At 59.8% G+C, this 16,290-nt stretch overlaps 1 protein-coding gene across 1 annotated transcript; it reads left to right on the top strand.

Moving 5' to 3' along the window:
* The first annotated feature begins 10,483 nt into the window (after positions 1–10,483).
* LOC106136426 (uncharacterized) lies at positions 10,484–11,372 on the top strand. Its single transcript, XM_060954247.1, has one exon. The coding sequence runs from the start codon at positions 10,484–10,486 to the stop codon at positions 11,180–11,182; it is 699 nt and encodes a 232-aa protein (XP_060810230.1). The 3' UTR covers positions 11,183–11,372.
* Positions 11,373–16,290: the final 4,918 nt, after the last annotated feature.

Below are 16,290 nucleotides of genomic sequence, written 5' to 3'. Positions count from 1 at the left end.
CCCAAAATTAACACAGCTACGAGGGGCCGTCACGCTGGTCGGCGCACACAGACATCGCCACCCAAGCCCGCCAGCAGCATCATTGACGAACAACTTGACGTTGTACGGACGTCTGTTGGGAATGTACTGGAGGAAGCCGGTAAATCCGGCAACCTCAAAGGCACAGTGTGGCGATCCATGAAGGATGCCTGTCAGCACATCTTAGATGCAGCTGATAAAATAGAAATGCACCAGGAGGAGTCGGCAGCAGTCAGAATTCTGACTGCTGACAACAGAAGGATGCGGGAGCAATTGGCGCAGCTGGAGCAGGAGACGAGGGCTCTTCGGAAGGCCTATGCCGAAAAATCTACCGGGCCGTCCACCTCAGGACCAGTCACAATGGCGGAAATCAAGGACGTCCTTAAAGAGCTTGAGGTGTCCATTGAGAGGAACCTGTTCCTCAAAATAGGAGAAATGGTGACGACCCGGTTGAATGAAGCCGAAAAGAGGGGCATACTCGCCCCAGAACCAATTCTGCGCCCGCCACTGGCGGCTGACAGAAAAAAAACAAAAAGCTGGGGATCTAGATGGCAGGGAGGGCAACACAGGGTCAACCCTCATGCCACCTGCAAGACCCGGACCGGTGCCGCAAACCAGGGCCAAGGCCAAGGCCAAAACCAAAGCTCGGCCACGTGAGCCAACGCCAGGCCCCTCCCGAATACCTCCCACTGAGGCGTCCCCGAACCCTGGAGGCACGGAGGTGTGGACAACGGTAGCCAGAAAGAAAAAAGGGAAAAGAAAAGGGAAGGGGAAACCAACCCAAGCCCCCAAAGCGGCAGCAAAACCGCCACCAAGGAAGGCGTTCACCCCACCGAAGTCAGCAGCGGTGGTGGTGACCCTGAAGCCGGAGTCCGATATGGACTATAAATCGATAATGGCCAAGGTCACCACCATCAAACTGCCGTCCATTGGGGTGGACCATGTTTCGGTGCGCAGGAGTGCTACGGGGGCTCGGATAATAGAGGTTCCTGGAGCAGACAGCGGGACTGCAGCGGACGCTCTTGCTGAGAAGGTCCGGGAATTGATAGGCAACGAAGCGGAGATATCTCGGCCGTATAAAACGGCACAAGTCAAGGTCTCCGGCTTCGATGAGGCAGTGACTCTGGAGGCCCTCAGAGAAGCTGCAGCTGCAGCTGGGAAATGCCCACCGGGGCAAATTAGGGTTGGCGCTATCCGTATGGCGCCAGACCAGACTGGGGCAGCCATTTTAACCTGCCCTGTGGCGGCTGCCAACTCTCTCATAGAGCTCGGACGCCTCCTGGTCGGATGGTCGGCCGCCAAAGTCAAAGGGCTTGAAGCCCTGCCCATGCGATGCTTCCGCTGCATGGGCATGGGCCACACTAGGGCCCTCTGTCCATCCCCGGTGGACAGATCATCGATGTGCCACCGCTGCGGCAAAACGGGCCACACCACGGGTGAATGCCAGGTCAAAGAGCCATGGTGTGCAGTGTGCCATGCCGCTAAACTGCCGCCAGGACATGTCATGGGGGGGAAAGCCTGCAACCCCCCTCGCATAAGAGGCAAATCGGCCCTGGCAACGACCGAGGCCTCGGAGGGCCGCGCCATGGAGCACTGATGCCGGTACGGCCTGCTCCCCGCCTTGAGGTGCTGCAGGCCAATGCCAACCACTGCGCTCGTGCTCAAGACCTCTTGGTCCAGCACTTGGCGGAGTGGGGCATTGACGCTGCCGTCATATCGGAACCCTATTGCGTCCCCTCCCTCCCTAATTGGGCTGGAGACACAGAAGGGCTGGTGTCGGTGACCATCCCACAAACTGGCAATCGCCCACCTCTCTCGAAGATTGAGAACGGCAGGGGGTACGTAGCGGTGAAATGGGGAAATATTGTAATTGTCGCAGCATATTTCTCCCCCAATGAACCGCTGCGTGCCTTTGAGCGCCTCCTCGAGAGAGTGGGGCAAGTGGTCGAGGGTGCGGCGCCGACACCGATCATGCTAATGGGAGACCTTAACGCCAAACACTCTGCGTGGGGTTCTCCCATAACCAGCCCAAGAGGGGTAACACTCTATGATTGGGCGGTGGGAATGGGGCTTGAAGTCCTAAACCGGGGCAACACTTCCACATGCGTGCGGCGAAATGGTGCCTCGATAGTGGACGTGACGCTCGCGACCTCGAGTATTGCTGCACGCATTGAGGACTGGCGCGTCCTGGAGGACGTGGAGACCCTCTCCGACCACCGCTACATACGGATGTCGGTCTCCAATACGCCCCATTCCCAACAGCCCACTCGAGGCAGAGGGAGACGTCAGGGGTTCCCCAGGTGGAATATGGCTAGCCTCAACAGGGACCTGGCTGAAGAGGCTGCCATGATAATAGAGTGGAGAGAACCCATACCAAGCCGCTCCCTTGGTGTGGAGGAAAGGGCACGTGGCTTTCGCGCGTCGCTCACTGAGGTGTGCGACGCATCCATGAGGAGGTCTGGTCCGCCGCCTGCTAAAAGGCAGGTACACTGGTGGTCTGAGGACATCGCTGTACTCAGATCTATCAGCAACCGTGCCCGCAGGGAGTACACCAGATGCAGGCGGCGGCGCAACCGCGAATACGGGGAGGAGGCCCGACTCTATTCTGCCCTCCAGGAGGCCAAAAAGGCCCTGTCGGTAGCAATTGCCAAAGCGAAAGACGACGCCCATGAAGCGTTTCTGGCCACGCTAGACAGGGACCCATGGGGGAGGCCATATAGGATAGTTCGCAACAAAATGCGCCACGCCCCCCCCACGGCCTCCTTGGAACCGGACCTCCTCAATAAAATTGTTGAAGGCCTTTTCCCATCGGCCCAAGAATTTGCTCCTCCGAGTATGCAGGTCCCCGAGCGGGAGCCCACCACGGCCCCAGTGCCACCGGTGACGGATGATGAGTTCGACCGGGGTATGACGCGTCTGACAGCCTGCAAAAAGGCACCAGGCCCGGACGGCGTCCCCGGTCTGATTCTACCGGTGGTCGCAAAACACCTCGGGAGCCGCCTCAGACAATTATTCGACGACTGTCTGTCGTCTGGGCGGTTTCCCAGGCCGTGGAAAGAGGGAAGACTCTGCTTGCTCAGAAAGGAGAGCCGACCCGAGGACTCCCCTTCGGGATGGAGGCCCCTACTGATGCTGGATGAGACTGGTAAGCTGCTGGAACGAATTGTCGCCTCCAGAATCATCCAGCATCTGGAAAATGTCGGACCAAACGTGTCGGACCGCCAATTTGGTTTTAGAAAAGGGCGGTCGACCGTTGATGCGATAGGGGCCCTCCGCGAATTCTCGGAGGACGCAATAAAAAGGAAGGGAGGAGCCGTGGGTGTCTCGTTAGACATCGCAAACGCCTTCGGCTCCCTCCCATATGAGGTAATAAAGGAGGCACTCCGATACCACGGAGTGCCTCTCTATCTGAGAAACCTCGTAGGGCACTACCTCTCTGAGAGGGTGGTGCTCTACGAGGACAGAGAAGGGAGGAAAGCCAGGGCGATGACCTGCGGTGTTCCTCAGGGGTCAGTGCTAGGACCCCTGCTTTGGAACATCGGCTTTGACTGGGCCATCCGCGGGAGCCTACTCCCCCGGATGACCGTCATCTGCTATGCGGATGACACGATGGTGGCCATCTGGGGTGAGAAGCTGGAGAGCACCCTCAGGACAGCTGCAGTCGCAGCAGACCTGATGGTCACCCGCGTCAGGCTGCTGGGGCTCAGGGTGGCCCTCAGCAAGTGCGAGGTCATCGTCTTTGGCAAAAGGGGCTGGAAACCGCCTGAGGGAGCGTCCATTCCAATAGGTGGGGAAAGGGTCCAGGTGAAGCCGTACATTAAGTACTTGGGCATAACCATGGACCCACGCTGGGACTTCCGGGAGCACTTTAAACAACTAGCACCCCGGATAGTCGGCGCAGCATCGGCCATGGGCCGGCTGCTGCCCAATGTCGGAGGGCCTAGCGCCCGGTGCCGGAAACTATATGCGGGCGTAGCCCGGAGCATGGCACTATATGGGGCGCCAATCTGGGCAGATAAGCTCTCCAGAGCCAACGTGGCCCAGCTGCGAAGGCCACAAAGAGTAGTGGCCAACCGCATAGCTCGGGCCTACGTAACGGTGGCTTGGGCGGCGGCATGCGTATTGGCCGGCACCCCACCATGGGACATGGACGCAAAAACTCAGGCGGAGGTTTATTGGGAGCGGGCGAGAAGACGAGCTCTCGGGGAAAGGCCCGCCCCAAGAGAAGTGAGAGGGGCCCGTCAGTTGGCCGTAGACAGGTTGAAAGAGCGGTGGCGAGATGAGCTAGAAAACTCCCAGTATGGTATACGTACCATCGGGGCGCTCCTCCCATCGCTCGAAGATTGGATGGATAGAAAGTACGGCCAACTGACGTACAGAATGACGCAGGTGATGACCGGACACGGGTGCTTCGGTCATTACCTGCATACAATAGGCAGAGAGCCAAGCCCGGTCTGCCACGAGTGTGGGGAGCCGGACGACACGGCTCAACACACCCTGGCAGAATGTGAGAGGTGGGCCACAGAAAGGGTGGCCCTAGCAGTGGCCCTGGGCGACCGCGATCTCTCGCTGCACTGCATCGTCAGTAAGATGCTGGGCAGCGAGAGATGCTGGGACGCGATGTCCTGCTTCTGCGAGACGGTAATGTCGCAGAAGGAGACCGCTGAGAGGGAGCGTGAAGCGAGAGTTAGGTTAGGTTAGGTTAGGTTAGGTTAGGTTAGGTTAGGTTAGGTTGGGGTGCTAAGTGCGGGAAACCTCCTCGAGTGCCCTGTCTCTTGAAGGTCTTGCTTCTGTTGCTTGATTCCAATGAATCCGGTGACAGCGGTGGGCTGACGAGGGACACGGGACGGTGCACCCCGGGCGACAGCAAATAACTCCCCGATTGACGGGGTCTTGTTTGTTGTTGGCCAATGTCCCGCAAAAGCGGGGTCCCCTGTGGGGCCTTCGCGTGTGTATTGGTGGGCGAGGTCTATTTTTTTTTTTAGACCCTCGCGTGTCGGGCGCCGCTCCCTCTTGTCTGCTTTCAGACGAGAGTGGATGTGGCGCAACTCTTCGCGCGGCGTTCCGGTTTCGGCCGGCGTCGGGCAACTCGTTACCCCAACTGATGGGGCCGAGGGTGCTGTGCTGTCATGGCCAGCACCGCGAGGAAGAAAACCTCAATAAAAAATAACCCCAATCCCACGGTCGGGCGTGCCTAGGGGATGAATGGCGGGGGGGGAACCCCGTCTCGAGCGCCCAACATCACTTTCAGGGACCAAACCCTAGTAAAAAAGGAACCCCATGAAAATGTCGCTTCTTAAGACTACATTACCCCAGGAGGGTACCGGCCGCACCGCGGTCGGAGAATCCCTCCCCGCGTCCTCGGGCGCGGGCTGCCCCACCGTATCTGGGGGGGGCAAGAACCGACATAGGGACGTAAGTCCCTCAATTCTGACGTCGCAGCCAGAGGCTGGCTCACTTTCCGAGGCGGAATGGGTGAGCGTAGAGAGTTTGTTGGAGGAGCAACCCCGGCAGCGGGCTCCAAAAAGGGGCCGTGAGGGGGAGGATTGTGCCAGTACTGAGGTACCGGCACCGAAGGCGCCCAAGGCGCCAACTATGAAGGCCGTGAAAGCGGCCAAAAAAGGTGGTCGGCCGAAGTCGACTTTGTCCGCTGACGCCCGTCGGGAGTTAGTGGCGGCAAAGCGCGACGAGGCCGAAAAGGTCGTGGCCGAGATGGCCAAAAAGGCGGAGACACTGCAGGCGACATCGCCCGCAGACAAGGGCACCCTTGGGGACCAGGCCGCAACGAATATAAAAATTATTCGGGAAATTGCGGCCCATTCAGGGAACCTCAAGGGTACCTTCCAAAAGGGCCTGAAGGACGCTGCAGCGTCCTTAGAGAAAGTCATGTCGGCTCTGAGCTCCGGGTCGACAGGTGGGGAGGCTGAGCACCTGCGCGTAATATGCGAGCGCATGGAAGCAAAAGTCTCCTCACTTGAGAAAGAAGTGGCGCAGCTCAGAGCTGCCATTAAAAGTGAGCGTCCTGAGCGGGCGGCCTTTGCGCCTGCCCCTCTGACGGAATTCCGGCAGGAGGAGACTGAGGTGCTGCAGCGCCTCATTCTCACCACAATGGGTCCTGTGCTGGACGCCCGTTTTGAGGGCCTCCAGGACCGTCTCCTGCCGGAGAAACGCATGCGGCCCGCACTGGCGGCCGATAAACGCCGTACACCGGCAAAAGAGACATCGGATGAGAGGTTGGCTGCCTCGGTGGCCGACATGCTCTCAGACTCCGATGTGGAGGAGGTGCCGGTGCCGGCTCCGGCAAGCCGTACGGCCGTGTGGCGGAAGGCGCCCCCCCAGCCGACCCCTGAACCCAAGCCCCAAAAGGGCAAAGGCAAACGGGGTAGGAAGGGAAAGGGCAAAAAAGGGAACCCTGCCCCTACGGCGCCTGAACCTGAGCCGGTACCGTTGGCATCGGTGGCGCCTCCACTGCTGTCATCACCGAGGTCGGCCAACTCGCCATCCTACGCAGCCGTAACGGCTGCGCCGGCGTCACGGCCACCCGCTCCGCCACCGGCTCCTGGGCCATCAGATATGCCCTGGAAGAAGGTGCCGGAGAAGGGCTCCAGGAGGAAGGCTGCCGCTGCCGCTGCCCCACCCCGGGGTAACCAGGCTGCGGCCAAAAAAGAGAAGGGTCCACAACCGCTCAAACTCCGCCCACCGCGGTCGGCTGCGGTTGTGATCAGGCTGCGGCCGGACGCAGAAAAGCGTGGAGCGACCTATGGTCAGGTCATGGATCTGGCCATGGATAAAGTGGACCTCGGCGCCCTGGGTATACCCGGGGTTAAATTCAAAAAGGCGGCAACAGGTGCCCGCATCTTAGAGATAGCGGGCACTGAAAAGGACGACAAGGCCAACCTCCTGGCGTCCAAATTGAAGGAGGTCCTGGATCCTCAGGTAGCAGAGGTATCCAGGCCTCTAAAATGTGTGGATGTGCGCGTGCTGGAGCTGTGCGACTCCGCTACTCCAGCCTTGGTGTGTAGTGCAATCGCTCGTGCGGGTCAATGCCCCGAATCGGAAATCCGAGTCGGGGACATTCGAGAGGACCGCGCGGGCGTCCGCACGGCCTGGGTAAGGTGTCCCATCGCGGCGGCCAAACGGCTGACCGCCAACGGCACCAGACTCCTAGTCGGATGGGTTTCGGCGCAGGTAAAACTGCTGCCGGCTAGGCCCATGCAGTGCTTCCGCTGCCTAGAGACGGGTCATGTCTCGCAGCGGTGCACTGCCGAGTCCGACAGGAGCCTGCTGTGCTACAGGTGCGGCGAGCCGGGTCACAAGGCCGCGGCGTGCAATGCCGCCCCCAAGTGCATCTTGTGCGCGGGGGCAGGCAAGCCGACGGGGCACCGCGTGGGGAGCAAGGCGTGCTCCAGCACGCGCCAAAATAAAAAAAGGAGAGGTGGGAAGCGGGGTGCGTCCGCGGCTACGGCCCAGACGCAGCCTGCTCGTGCGGCTCAGAGCGCCGAGGCGATGGAAACGGGGGCCTCTGAATAATTATGGCCCTCAAAGTTCTCCAGGCGAATATCAACCACTGCACTAGTGCACAGGACCTGTTGTGTCAGAGCATGGCGCAGTGGTTGATAGACGTGGCGGTGGTCTCTGAGCCGTACTTTGTCCCGCCCCGGGATAACTGGGTGCGGGACGAAGACAGTGCGGTGGCGATCGTGTCTTCGGCGAGCTCTTCGCCTCCTACATGTGTCGTGCGAGGTCATGGAGTGGTCTCGGCTCGTCTGGGTGACTTGGTTGTGGTTGGAGTTTATTTCTCGCCCAACCGTCCGCTCAACGAGTTCGAGTCATTCCTGACCCAGGTCGAGGCGCTGGTCCTGAGGAGTCACCCTCTCCCCGTGCTGGTTGCTGGAGATCTCAATGCCAAATCAACGGCATGGGGATCCCCCGCAACAGATGCGCGGGGTGCACTCATCGAGGAGTGGCTCATCACTAACGGGCTAGCGGTAGTGAATCGGGGGACGACACCCACGTGCGTGCGATGGAACGGTAGCTCGCGACCGGACGTTACGTTCGCGAGCCCAGACCTAGCGCGCCGTGTCGAGGGCTGGAGCGTGTTGGAGGACGTGGAGACGCTCTCTGATCACCGTTACATACGGTTTGATCTCTCCGCGTCCTCGGTCGCTCCGAGCGGCCCAAGCCGAACTCCGAACGAGGCTGGCCCGAGGTGGCAGCTGAAGCGCCTCGACAAGGAGTTTCTCCGCGAGGCGGCCATTGTAAAAGGTTGGTCCCGTGCGCCGGTGAATGTGGTGGTAGAGGACGAGACCGAGTGGTTCCGGGGCGCGTTAGCAGAAATCTGCGACGCCTCGATGCCCCGGGCCAGTACTCGTCCTCCCAGAAGGTGGGTGTACTGGTGGTCGCCCGAGCTCTCGCGTCTGCGAGAAGCCTGTTTCAGGGCTAGACGCCAGTACGCCCGATACCGGAGGAGAAGGCGCAGGGACGAGTCCGAAGAGGCCGCCTTGTGCGCGACACTAGTGGAGGCGAAGAGATCGCTGAGGACCGCGATAGCATCCGCCAAGGAGGCAGCACGCGAGGAGCTGCTGGGTACCTTGGACCGCGATCCTTGGGGGCGCCCATATCGGCTGGTCCGGAATAAGCTCCGGCCGTATGCGGCCCCCCTGACGCGGACCTTGGATCCGCAGTTCCTCGGTGAGGTGGTGGCCGCTCTGTTCCCGCAGGGAGCGGCCTTTCAGCCCCCCAGTATGGCACCGCCACTGGCGGAAAGAAGCGAGGGCGTGGAGGCGATCCCGGAGGTGACCCGGGATGAGTTTGCTGCAGCCGTTACACGGCTGCGTGCGAAGAACGTCGCCCCGGGTCCTGATGGAGTTCCGGGTCGTGCCCTCGTCCTCGCTCTGGACGTTCTGGGGGAACGGCTGAGGGGGCTGTTCACAGCCTGTTTCGAGCAGGGAAGGTTTCCCGCGGCGTGGAAAGTGGGCCGACTAGTCCTACTGCAGAAGGAGGGACGTCCGGCGGATTCTCCGACCGGGTTCCGTCCCCTCGTCGTGCTCGATGAGGCCGGCAAATTGCTGGAAAGGGTCGTTGCTGACCGCCTCGTCGAGCACCTGGAGAGAGTCGGGCCGGACCTGGCGGATCGCCAATACGGGTTCCGCCGGAGGCGGTCGACGATTCACGCCGTGCTGAGGGTGAAGTCCTTGGCGCAGGATGCGGTTGCCCAGGGTGAGGTGGTCGTGGCGGTGTCTTTGGACATCGCCAACGCCTTTAACTCCCTCCCCTGGTCTTGCATTGTGGAGGCACTCCGATACCATGGGGTGCCGACCTACCTGCGTCGGGTCATCCAGGACTACCTCTCAGAGAGATGGATAATCTTCCCTGACCGAAACGGTTGGACGAAGAGTTCAATGACGCGCGGTGTTCCACAGGGTTCTGTCTTAGGACCGCTCCTGTGGAACATCGGTTACGATTGGGTGCTGCGGACGGTCACTCTGCCCTGGGTGGAGGTCGTCTGCTACGCGGACGACACACTCGTGACCGCCCGCGGCGCCACATATAGGGAGGCGTCATTGCTCGCCACTGCGGGAGTCGCTGAAGTGGTGCGCCGGATCCGTCGACTGGGTCTGGAGGTGGCTCTCCACAAATCCGAGGCGCTGTGCTTCCATGGCCCTCGGAGGAAGCCGCCTGCAGACGCCAGTCTGATGGTTGGAGGTGTTTCAATTGCCATCAAGCAATCGATGCGCTACCTGGGCATCGTTCTTGATGGCAGATGGAACTTCGGCGCCCACTTCGCGGAATTAGCGCCGCGCGTGACGACGGCGGCCGGAGCGCTGACTCGGCTCATGCCGAATCTGGGAGGTCCAGAAGCGTCCTGCAGGCGCTTGTACATGGGGGTCGTGCGATCGATAGCCCTTTACGGGGCCCCCGTATGGGCGGATGCGCTCTCTCGCCAAAACCTCGCTTCCCTGCGGAGGCCACAGAGGCTGATGTTGTTGATGTTATTGTTTTAATTTCATTTTTATTTGTTATTTTCTTTTTTTTTCTTTTCTTCCTTTTTATTTAGTGTAACTTATTAATGTTAAATGTGTATTTATGTACAGGAAGAATATATATATATATGAATAAATGTGGGTGCAGTAATGCAAGGGCAATATATAAGTATGTATTGTTCTTGTATTATTTGTATGTTAAACATATGTATATATTTATTTCTTTTCTTTGTTTTTTTTTGTTGTTGTTTTCATTGTACGTATGTCCGTGATGCCTACCCGGGCACCCCCGGAAGATCAGCGCTGGCCGTGTAGCATATTGTTTACAGCCAGCATTATGCTGAGGGGGTACCCTTTCGGGAGCACCATACTACATGTTTATTTTTGTACATATTTTTGTTTCCTTTTTTTGTCTTTTTGTTATGGTGTTCTTTGAATAAATTCTTTTTACTTTTACTTTTACTTTTACTTTTACTTTACTGATGGCGACGAGAGCCGCAAGGGGATATCGCACGATCTCCTTTGAGGCAGCGTCTGTGCTGGCCGGTTCCATTCCCTGGGACCTAGAGGCGAAAACCCTCGCGTCGCTGTTCTTCTGGCGCGAGGAGGCCGTGGCCCAGGGTCACCGGTTGGCACCGAGGGAGATCGCAGGACGCCGCAATGAGCTGTGTCAGCGCTCCATTGAAGAGTGGTCCCAAAGGCTGGAGCAGCCGACTGCTGGGCGTAGAACCGTCGAGGCGGTCCGTCCGGTGTTGGGACAGTGGTTGGCGAGGCAGCACGGTAGCCTGACTTACCGTCTGACCCAGATGCTCTCCGGACATGGTTGTTTCGGAGGGTATCTGTGTCTGATCGGTCGGGAGCCGTCTGCTATCTGCCACCACTGTGACGGATGTGCTGACGAGGACGCCCAGCACACCTTGGAGGTTTGCCCAGCCTGGGACCAAGACCGCGCGGAGCTTCGCGCGGTCGTGGGGGACGACCTTTCCCTGCCGGCTGTCGTGAGACAGATGGTCGACAGCGAGAGGTCGTGGACAGCAGTGCAGACCTTTGCGGAGAGCGTCATGCTCCGCAAAGAGGCGGCGGAAAGGGTGAGAGAGGACACGTCCGACCTCCCCATACGCCGCCGGCGCACTGGGCGCAGGAGGCGGGCATACGCCCTGCACCTGCTGCCCCCACAATAAGGGCCGGTCGGGCGGCGGAAACGGGATTCCGCTGCCTGGCGAAACGGCCCTGGGTCGAAGGCGCGCTTGTGCCAGGCGCGCCCTCCCCTAGCGGGTAGAATTGAAGGCCGACGGGTCACCCCGCTGGCCGCTCCGTGGAGAGCGGCCGAGCCGAGGCCGCCGTGGAAGCGGCCGCCGCGTCAGGAGTATGAGCGAGGGCAGCTCACACTCCTGGCAACGAAGCGGTAGGCGATGGCACCGTGTGGTTTTAGTGGGTTCAAGCCCCACATAACCCGTCCGACTTCCCGTAGCCGGCCGGGTAGACGAAGGTCTTTCCACACGTAAAAAAAAAAAAAAAAAAAAAGGTTAGGTTAGGTTAGGTTAGGTTAGGTTAGGTTGGGGTGCTAAGTGCGGGAAACCTCCTCGAGTGCCCTGTCTCTTGAAGGTCTTGCTTCTGTTGCTTGATTCCAATGAATCCGGTGACAGCGGTGGGCTGACGAGGGACACGGGACGGTGCACCCCGGGCGACAGCAAATAACTCCCCGATTGACGGGGTCTTGTTTGTTGTTGGCCAATGTCCCGCAAAAGCGGGGTCCCCTGTGGGGCCTTCGCGTGTGTATTGGTGGGCGAGGTCTATTTTTTTTTTTAGACCCTCGCGTGTCGGGCGCCGCTCCCTCTTGTCTGCTTTCAGACGAGAGTGGATGTGGCGCAACTCTTCGCGCGGCGTTCCGGTTTCGGCCGGCGTCGGGCAACTCGTTACCCCAACTGATGGGGCCGAGGGTGCTGTGCTGTCATGGCCAGCACCGCGAGGAAGAAAACCTCAATAAAAAATAACCCCAATCCCACGGTCGGGCGTGCCTAGGGGATGAATGGCGGGGGGGGAACCCCGTCTCGAGCGCCCAACATCACTTTCAGGGACCAAACCCTAGTAAAAAAGGAACCCCATGAAAATGTCGCTTCTTAAGACTACATTACCCCAGGAGGGTACCGGCCGCACCGCGGTCGGAGAATCCCTCCCCGCGTCCTCGGGCGCGGGCTGCCCCACCGTATCTGGGGGGGGCAAGAACCGACATAGGGACGTAAGTCCCTCAATTCTGACGTCGCAGCCAGAGGCTGGCTCACTTTCCGAGGCGGAATGGGTGAGCGTAGAGAGTTTGTTGGAGGAGCAACCCCGGCAGCGGGCTCCAAAAAGGGGCCGTGAGGGGGAGGATTGTGCCAGTACTGAGGTACCGGCACCGAAGGCGCCCAAGGCGCCAACTATGAAGGCCGTGAAAGCGGCCAAAAAAGGTGGTCGGCCGAAGTCGACTTTGTCCGCTGACGCCCGTCGGGAGTTAGTGGCGGCAAAGCGCGACGAGGCCGAAAAGGTCGTGGCCGAGATGGCCAAAAAGGCGGAGACACTGCAGGCGACATCGCCCGCAGACAAGGGCACCCTTGGGGACCAGGCCGCAACGAATATAAAAATTATTCGGGAAATTGCGGCCCATTCAGGGAACCTCAAGGGTACCTTCCAAAAGGGCCTGAAGGACGCTGCAGCGTCCTTAGAGAAAGTCATGTCGGCTCTGAGCTCCGGGTCGACAGGTGGGGAGGCTGAGCACCTGCGCGTAATATGCGAGCGCATGGAAGCAAAAGTCTCCTCACTTGAGAAAGAAGTGGCGCAGCTCAGAGTGAAAGGGGGTGAGTTTCGCCCCCCTTTGCCTTATTTCGTGTGGTTGTGGGAACAACAGTTCCCAAGTTATTGGGTCAAAATCCCAACATGTCGGGCCGAAATTCGGCCAGATGCAGCCGAGGGCGGTCGGTAACCCCCCGAGGCGCCAAGGAGGGCGCTAAGTCGGCGTACAGCAGCCTGGGAGGGTCACTGTATGCCACGGACTGCTCAGACTCGGAGGGGGAACTACTTCCTGAAGTAACGATGGTGGCGGGCCCTACTTCTCTGAAGAGAAGGGCCGAAAATGCTGAAGTGGACATGCTCCCCGAAAAGGGTGCTAAAACTAGCATGTCAAAAAGAGGGCGTGCGCCTGCAAAGGCGACCAGTGCGGGACTAAGCCAGGCAAAGGCTAAACTGGCACTGATGGCGTCGGAATTTGCCGACTTCGAGGATGAGGCTGACAAAGCGGCGGGTTACTTGAGGGATACTCCCCAAGTAATCACCGATGAGGCCTCAACAGTGGACGGTCAGCTGGAGGTGGTGCGCAAGGCGGCTCGGACCGTACTAGAGGAGGCCAAGAAGTCCGGGAACCTAAAGGGGACGACCTGGGCCAAAATGAAGTCCGCCTGCGCCGAGATCCTCGAAGCGGCGGACAAAATCGCGGACCGAGGCGAGGAGTCTGAGGTCATCCGCAAAATGGCGGCGGACAACAAGAGGATGCGGGAGGAGCTAGCTCTGCTAAGGCAAGAGACCAAAGCCCTCAGAACCGCATTCTCTGAGAGGAAGGCCCCCAATACGGAACCCTTGGCCTCAACGGCTGATATTATGGCCCAGGTTGACCGCTCCATGCGGTCGTTCGGAGAGTCCCTCACTAGGGACCTATTCCTCTCTCTGGGAGGAATGATGAACGACCGCATAAAGGAGCTCGAAAAGAGGGCTATTGTTGCCCCTCAGGAGGTGCTGCGCCCACCGCTTGCGGCTGACCGCCGCAACAAGGAGGCTGAAAAGGCCAAGAGTGCCGAAAAAGCTGAGGCCCCTATACCAACGGGAAAAGTGGGGGCAACTACAGGTTCCACCCTGATGCCCCCGGCAAGACCTGGCCCGGCGCCAAAAGCGCCTAAAGCCACAGCGGCAAAGGCCCAACAAGCTCCCTCACAAAATGCTTCTGGCGCCCCACCCCAGGAGGAACCCACCCCCTCCTCCTCTTGGACGGAGGTGGTTAAAAAGGGAAAAAATAAGGGGAAGGGGAAAAAATCCTCCCCTCCTGAGGTGAATAGTGCGGCTCCTCGCCCCACGGCCCCCGCACCGGTCAAGCGGCAGTATGCCCTTCCCAAATCGACGGCTGTGGTAGTGACACTCAAGTCGGGTGCCACAGTGGATTACAAAACGGTGATGGGAAGGGTCACCACGATAAAACTGGCGACCGTGGGTGTGGATCACGTGGCGGTGAGGAGTACGGCGACGGGCGCCAGAATTATTGAGATTCCCGGAAACGACAGCAGCGTTGTCGCTGACAACCTTGCTGACAAAATCCGGGAACTGGTGGGGGATGTGGCCGAGGTCACGAGGCCGTACAAAACGGCCCAAATCAAAATCTCCGGGTTTGACGAATCAGTCACCCCGGAGACCTTGCGGAATGAGGTGTCCCTGGCCGGCAAATGTCCACCGGAACACGTAAAGGTGGGGCAGATCCGTATGACACCGGACTTCACCGGGGCTGTCATCGTGACCTGCCCTGTAGTTGTGGCCAACGCCCTCGTGGCAGACGGCCGTATATTGATCGGTTGGTCGTCTGCCAAAATCACTGGCCTGGAACCCCTGCCCATGCGCTGTTTCAGATGCATGGGTTTGGGCCATACGAGGGCGTTGTGCCCATCACCGGTGGACAGGTCGGAACTCTGCCACAGGTGCGGGAAAACGGGGCACCTCACACAGCAATGTGTGGAGAAGGAGCCCTGGTGCGCGGTGTGCCATCACGCCAAACTCCCGGCGAAGCACACAATGGGAGGGAAGGCGTGTAACCCCCCGCGCACCAGGGGACGACTGGAGCCCACCGGGCTGAAAAGCGTAGGCAACACAATGGAGCACTAATGCCCAGACACCAACACCAAGCACTTGAGCTGCTGCAGTGCAACGTCAACCACTCCGCCCGCGCGCAAGACCTCTTGCTGCAACACCTGGCGGAGTGGGGCATTAGTGCTGCCATTGTGAGTGAGCCGTATTTTGTTCCCCCGCTCCCTACATGGGTGGGGGACACGGAGGGAGAGGTCGGTATGACCATCCCCCGGATGGGAGACCGGCCTCCTCTGGTAAAACAGAGCGCAGGCCGGGGCTACGTCGCGGCTAGTTGGGGTGACATAATTCTTGTCGCCGTGTACTTCGCCCCATCTAGACCGCGGCGGGAATTCGAGCGTCTCCTTTTAGAGGTGGGGCGGATCGTTGCGGGAGCGGCGCCCACGCCTGTGGTGGTGGCGGGGGACTTCAATGCCAAGTCTCCGGTATGGGGTTCCCCCGTCACTGACCTGCGCGGCAGGATCCTCTCTGACTGGGTGGTGGCATCGGGGCTGTGCGTCCTAAACCAGGGCACTGCTGACACTTGTGTACGGTGGAATGGGGGCTCTATAGTGGACGTTTCGTTCGCTACCCCTTCCGCCGCTGCACGTGTCACAGGTTGGCGTGTCCTGGGGGATGTGGAGACCCTCTCCGACCATTTATATGTTCGGATGTCGGTCTCCAGACCGGCTTCGGTGCGGCCGCCCAGTCAAGGTCGCAATCTCCCGGGGGACCGGTTCCGCAAGTGGAGCCTGGCCAGCCTCGACGCTGACTCAGCTGAAGAGGCGGCCATGATAGAACGTTGGCGAACACCATCGCCAGACCGGTCCCTCGACGTGGAGGAGAGGGCCTGCCGCTTTCGGGCGTCGCTTGTCGCTGTCTGCGACGCCTCTATGAGGAGATCGGGTCCGCCGCCTAACAAAAAACGGGTACACTGGTGGTCGGAGGAGATCGCCGTACTCCGACGCACCAGCAATAGTGCCCGCCGGGCATACACCCGGTGTAGGCGGCGACGGACGACCGTGGAGGGTGAGGAGGAGCTCCTGCGCACGGCACTCAGAGAGGCTAAGGAGGCCCTGTCCAAGGCGATTGCCAAGGCCAAGGACGAATCCTACAAAGAGTTCTTGGCCGCCTTGGACCGGGACCCTTGGGGGCGGCCGTATAAACTTGTACGGAACAAGATGCAGTGTGCCGCCCCGATGGCCTCTCTCGAACCGGAGCTCCTCCGAAACGTGGTGGAGGGACTCTTCCCTGAGGTCCCAGAGTTTGCCCCTCCGAGAATGGCTGCCCCGGAGCGGGAGTCCTCCGATATGACGGAAGTGCCACCGGTCACTGACGCTGAGATGGAGCGGGTCATAGACCGACTCCATCGAAGCAAAAAGGCGCCGGGTCCTGATGGGGTCCCGGGCCGAGTCATACCGGTGGCGCTTAT

This window comes from Amyelois transitella, chromosome W (genome assembly GCF_032362555.1).
Source record: "Amyelois transitella isolate CPQ chromosome W, ilAmyTran1.1, whole genome shotgun sequence".
NCBI classification, from domain to species: domain Eukaryota; kingdom Metazoa; phylum Arthropoda; class Insecta; order Lepidoptera; family Pyralidae; genus Amyelois; species Amyelois transitella.
This window is presented reverse-complemented; position numbering and strand designations above follow the sequence as displayed.

Excerpts from the sequence above, each read along its gene's own strand:
- LOC106136426 (XM_060954247.1), top strand. The coding sequence starts at position 10,484 with ATGGCGACGAGAGCCGCAAGGGGATATCGCACGATCTCCTTTGAGGCA.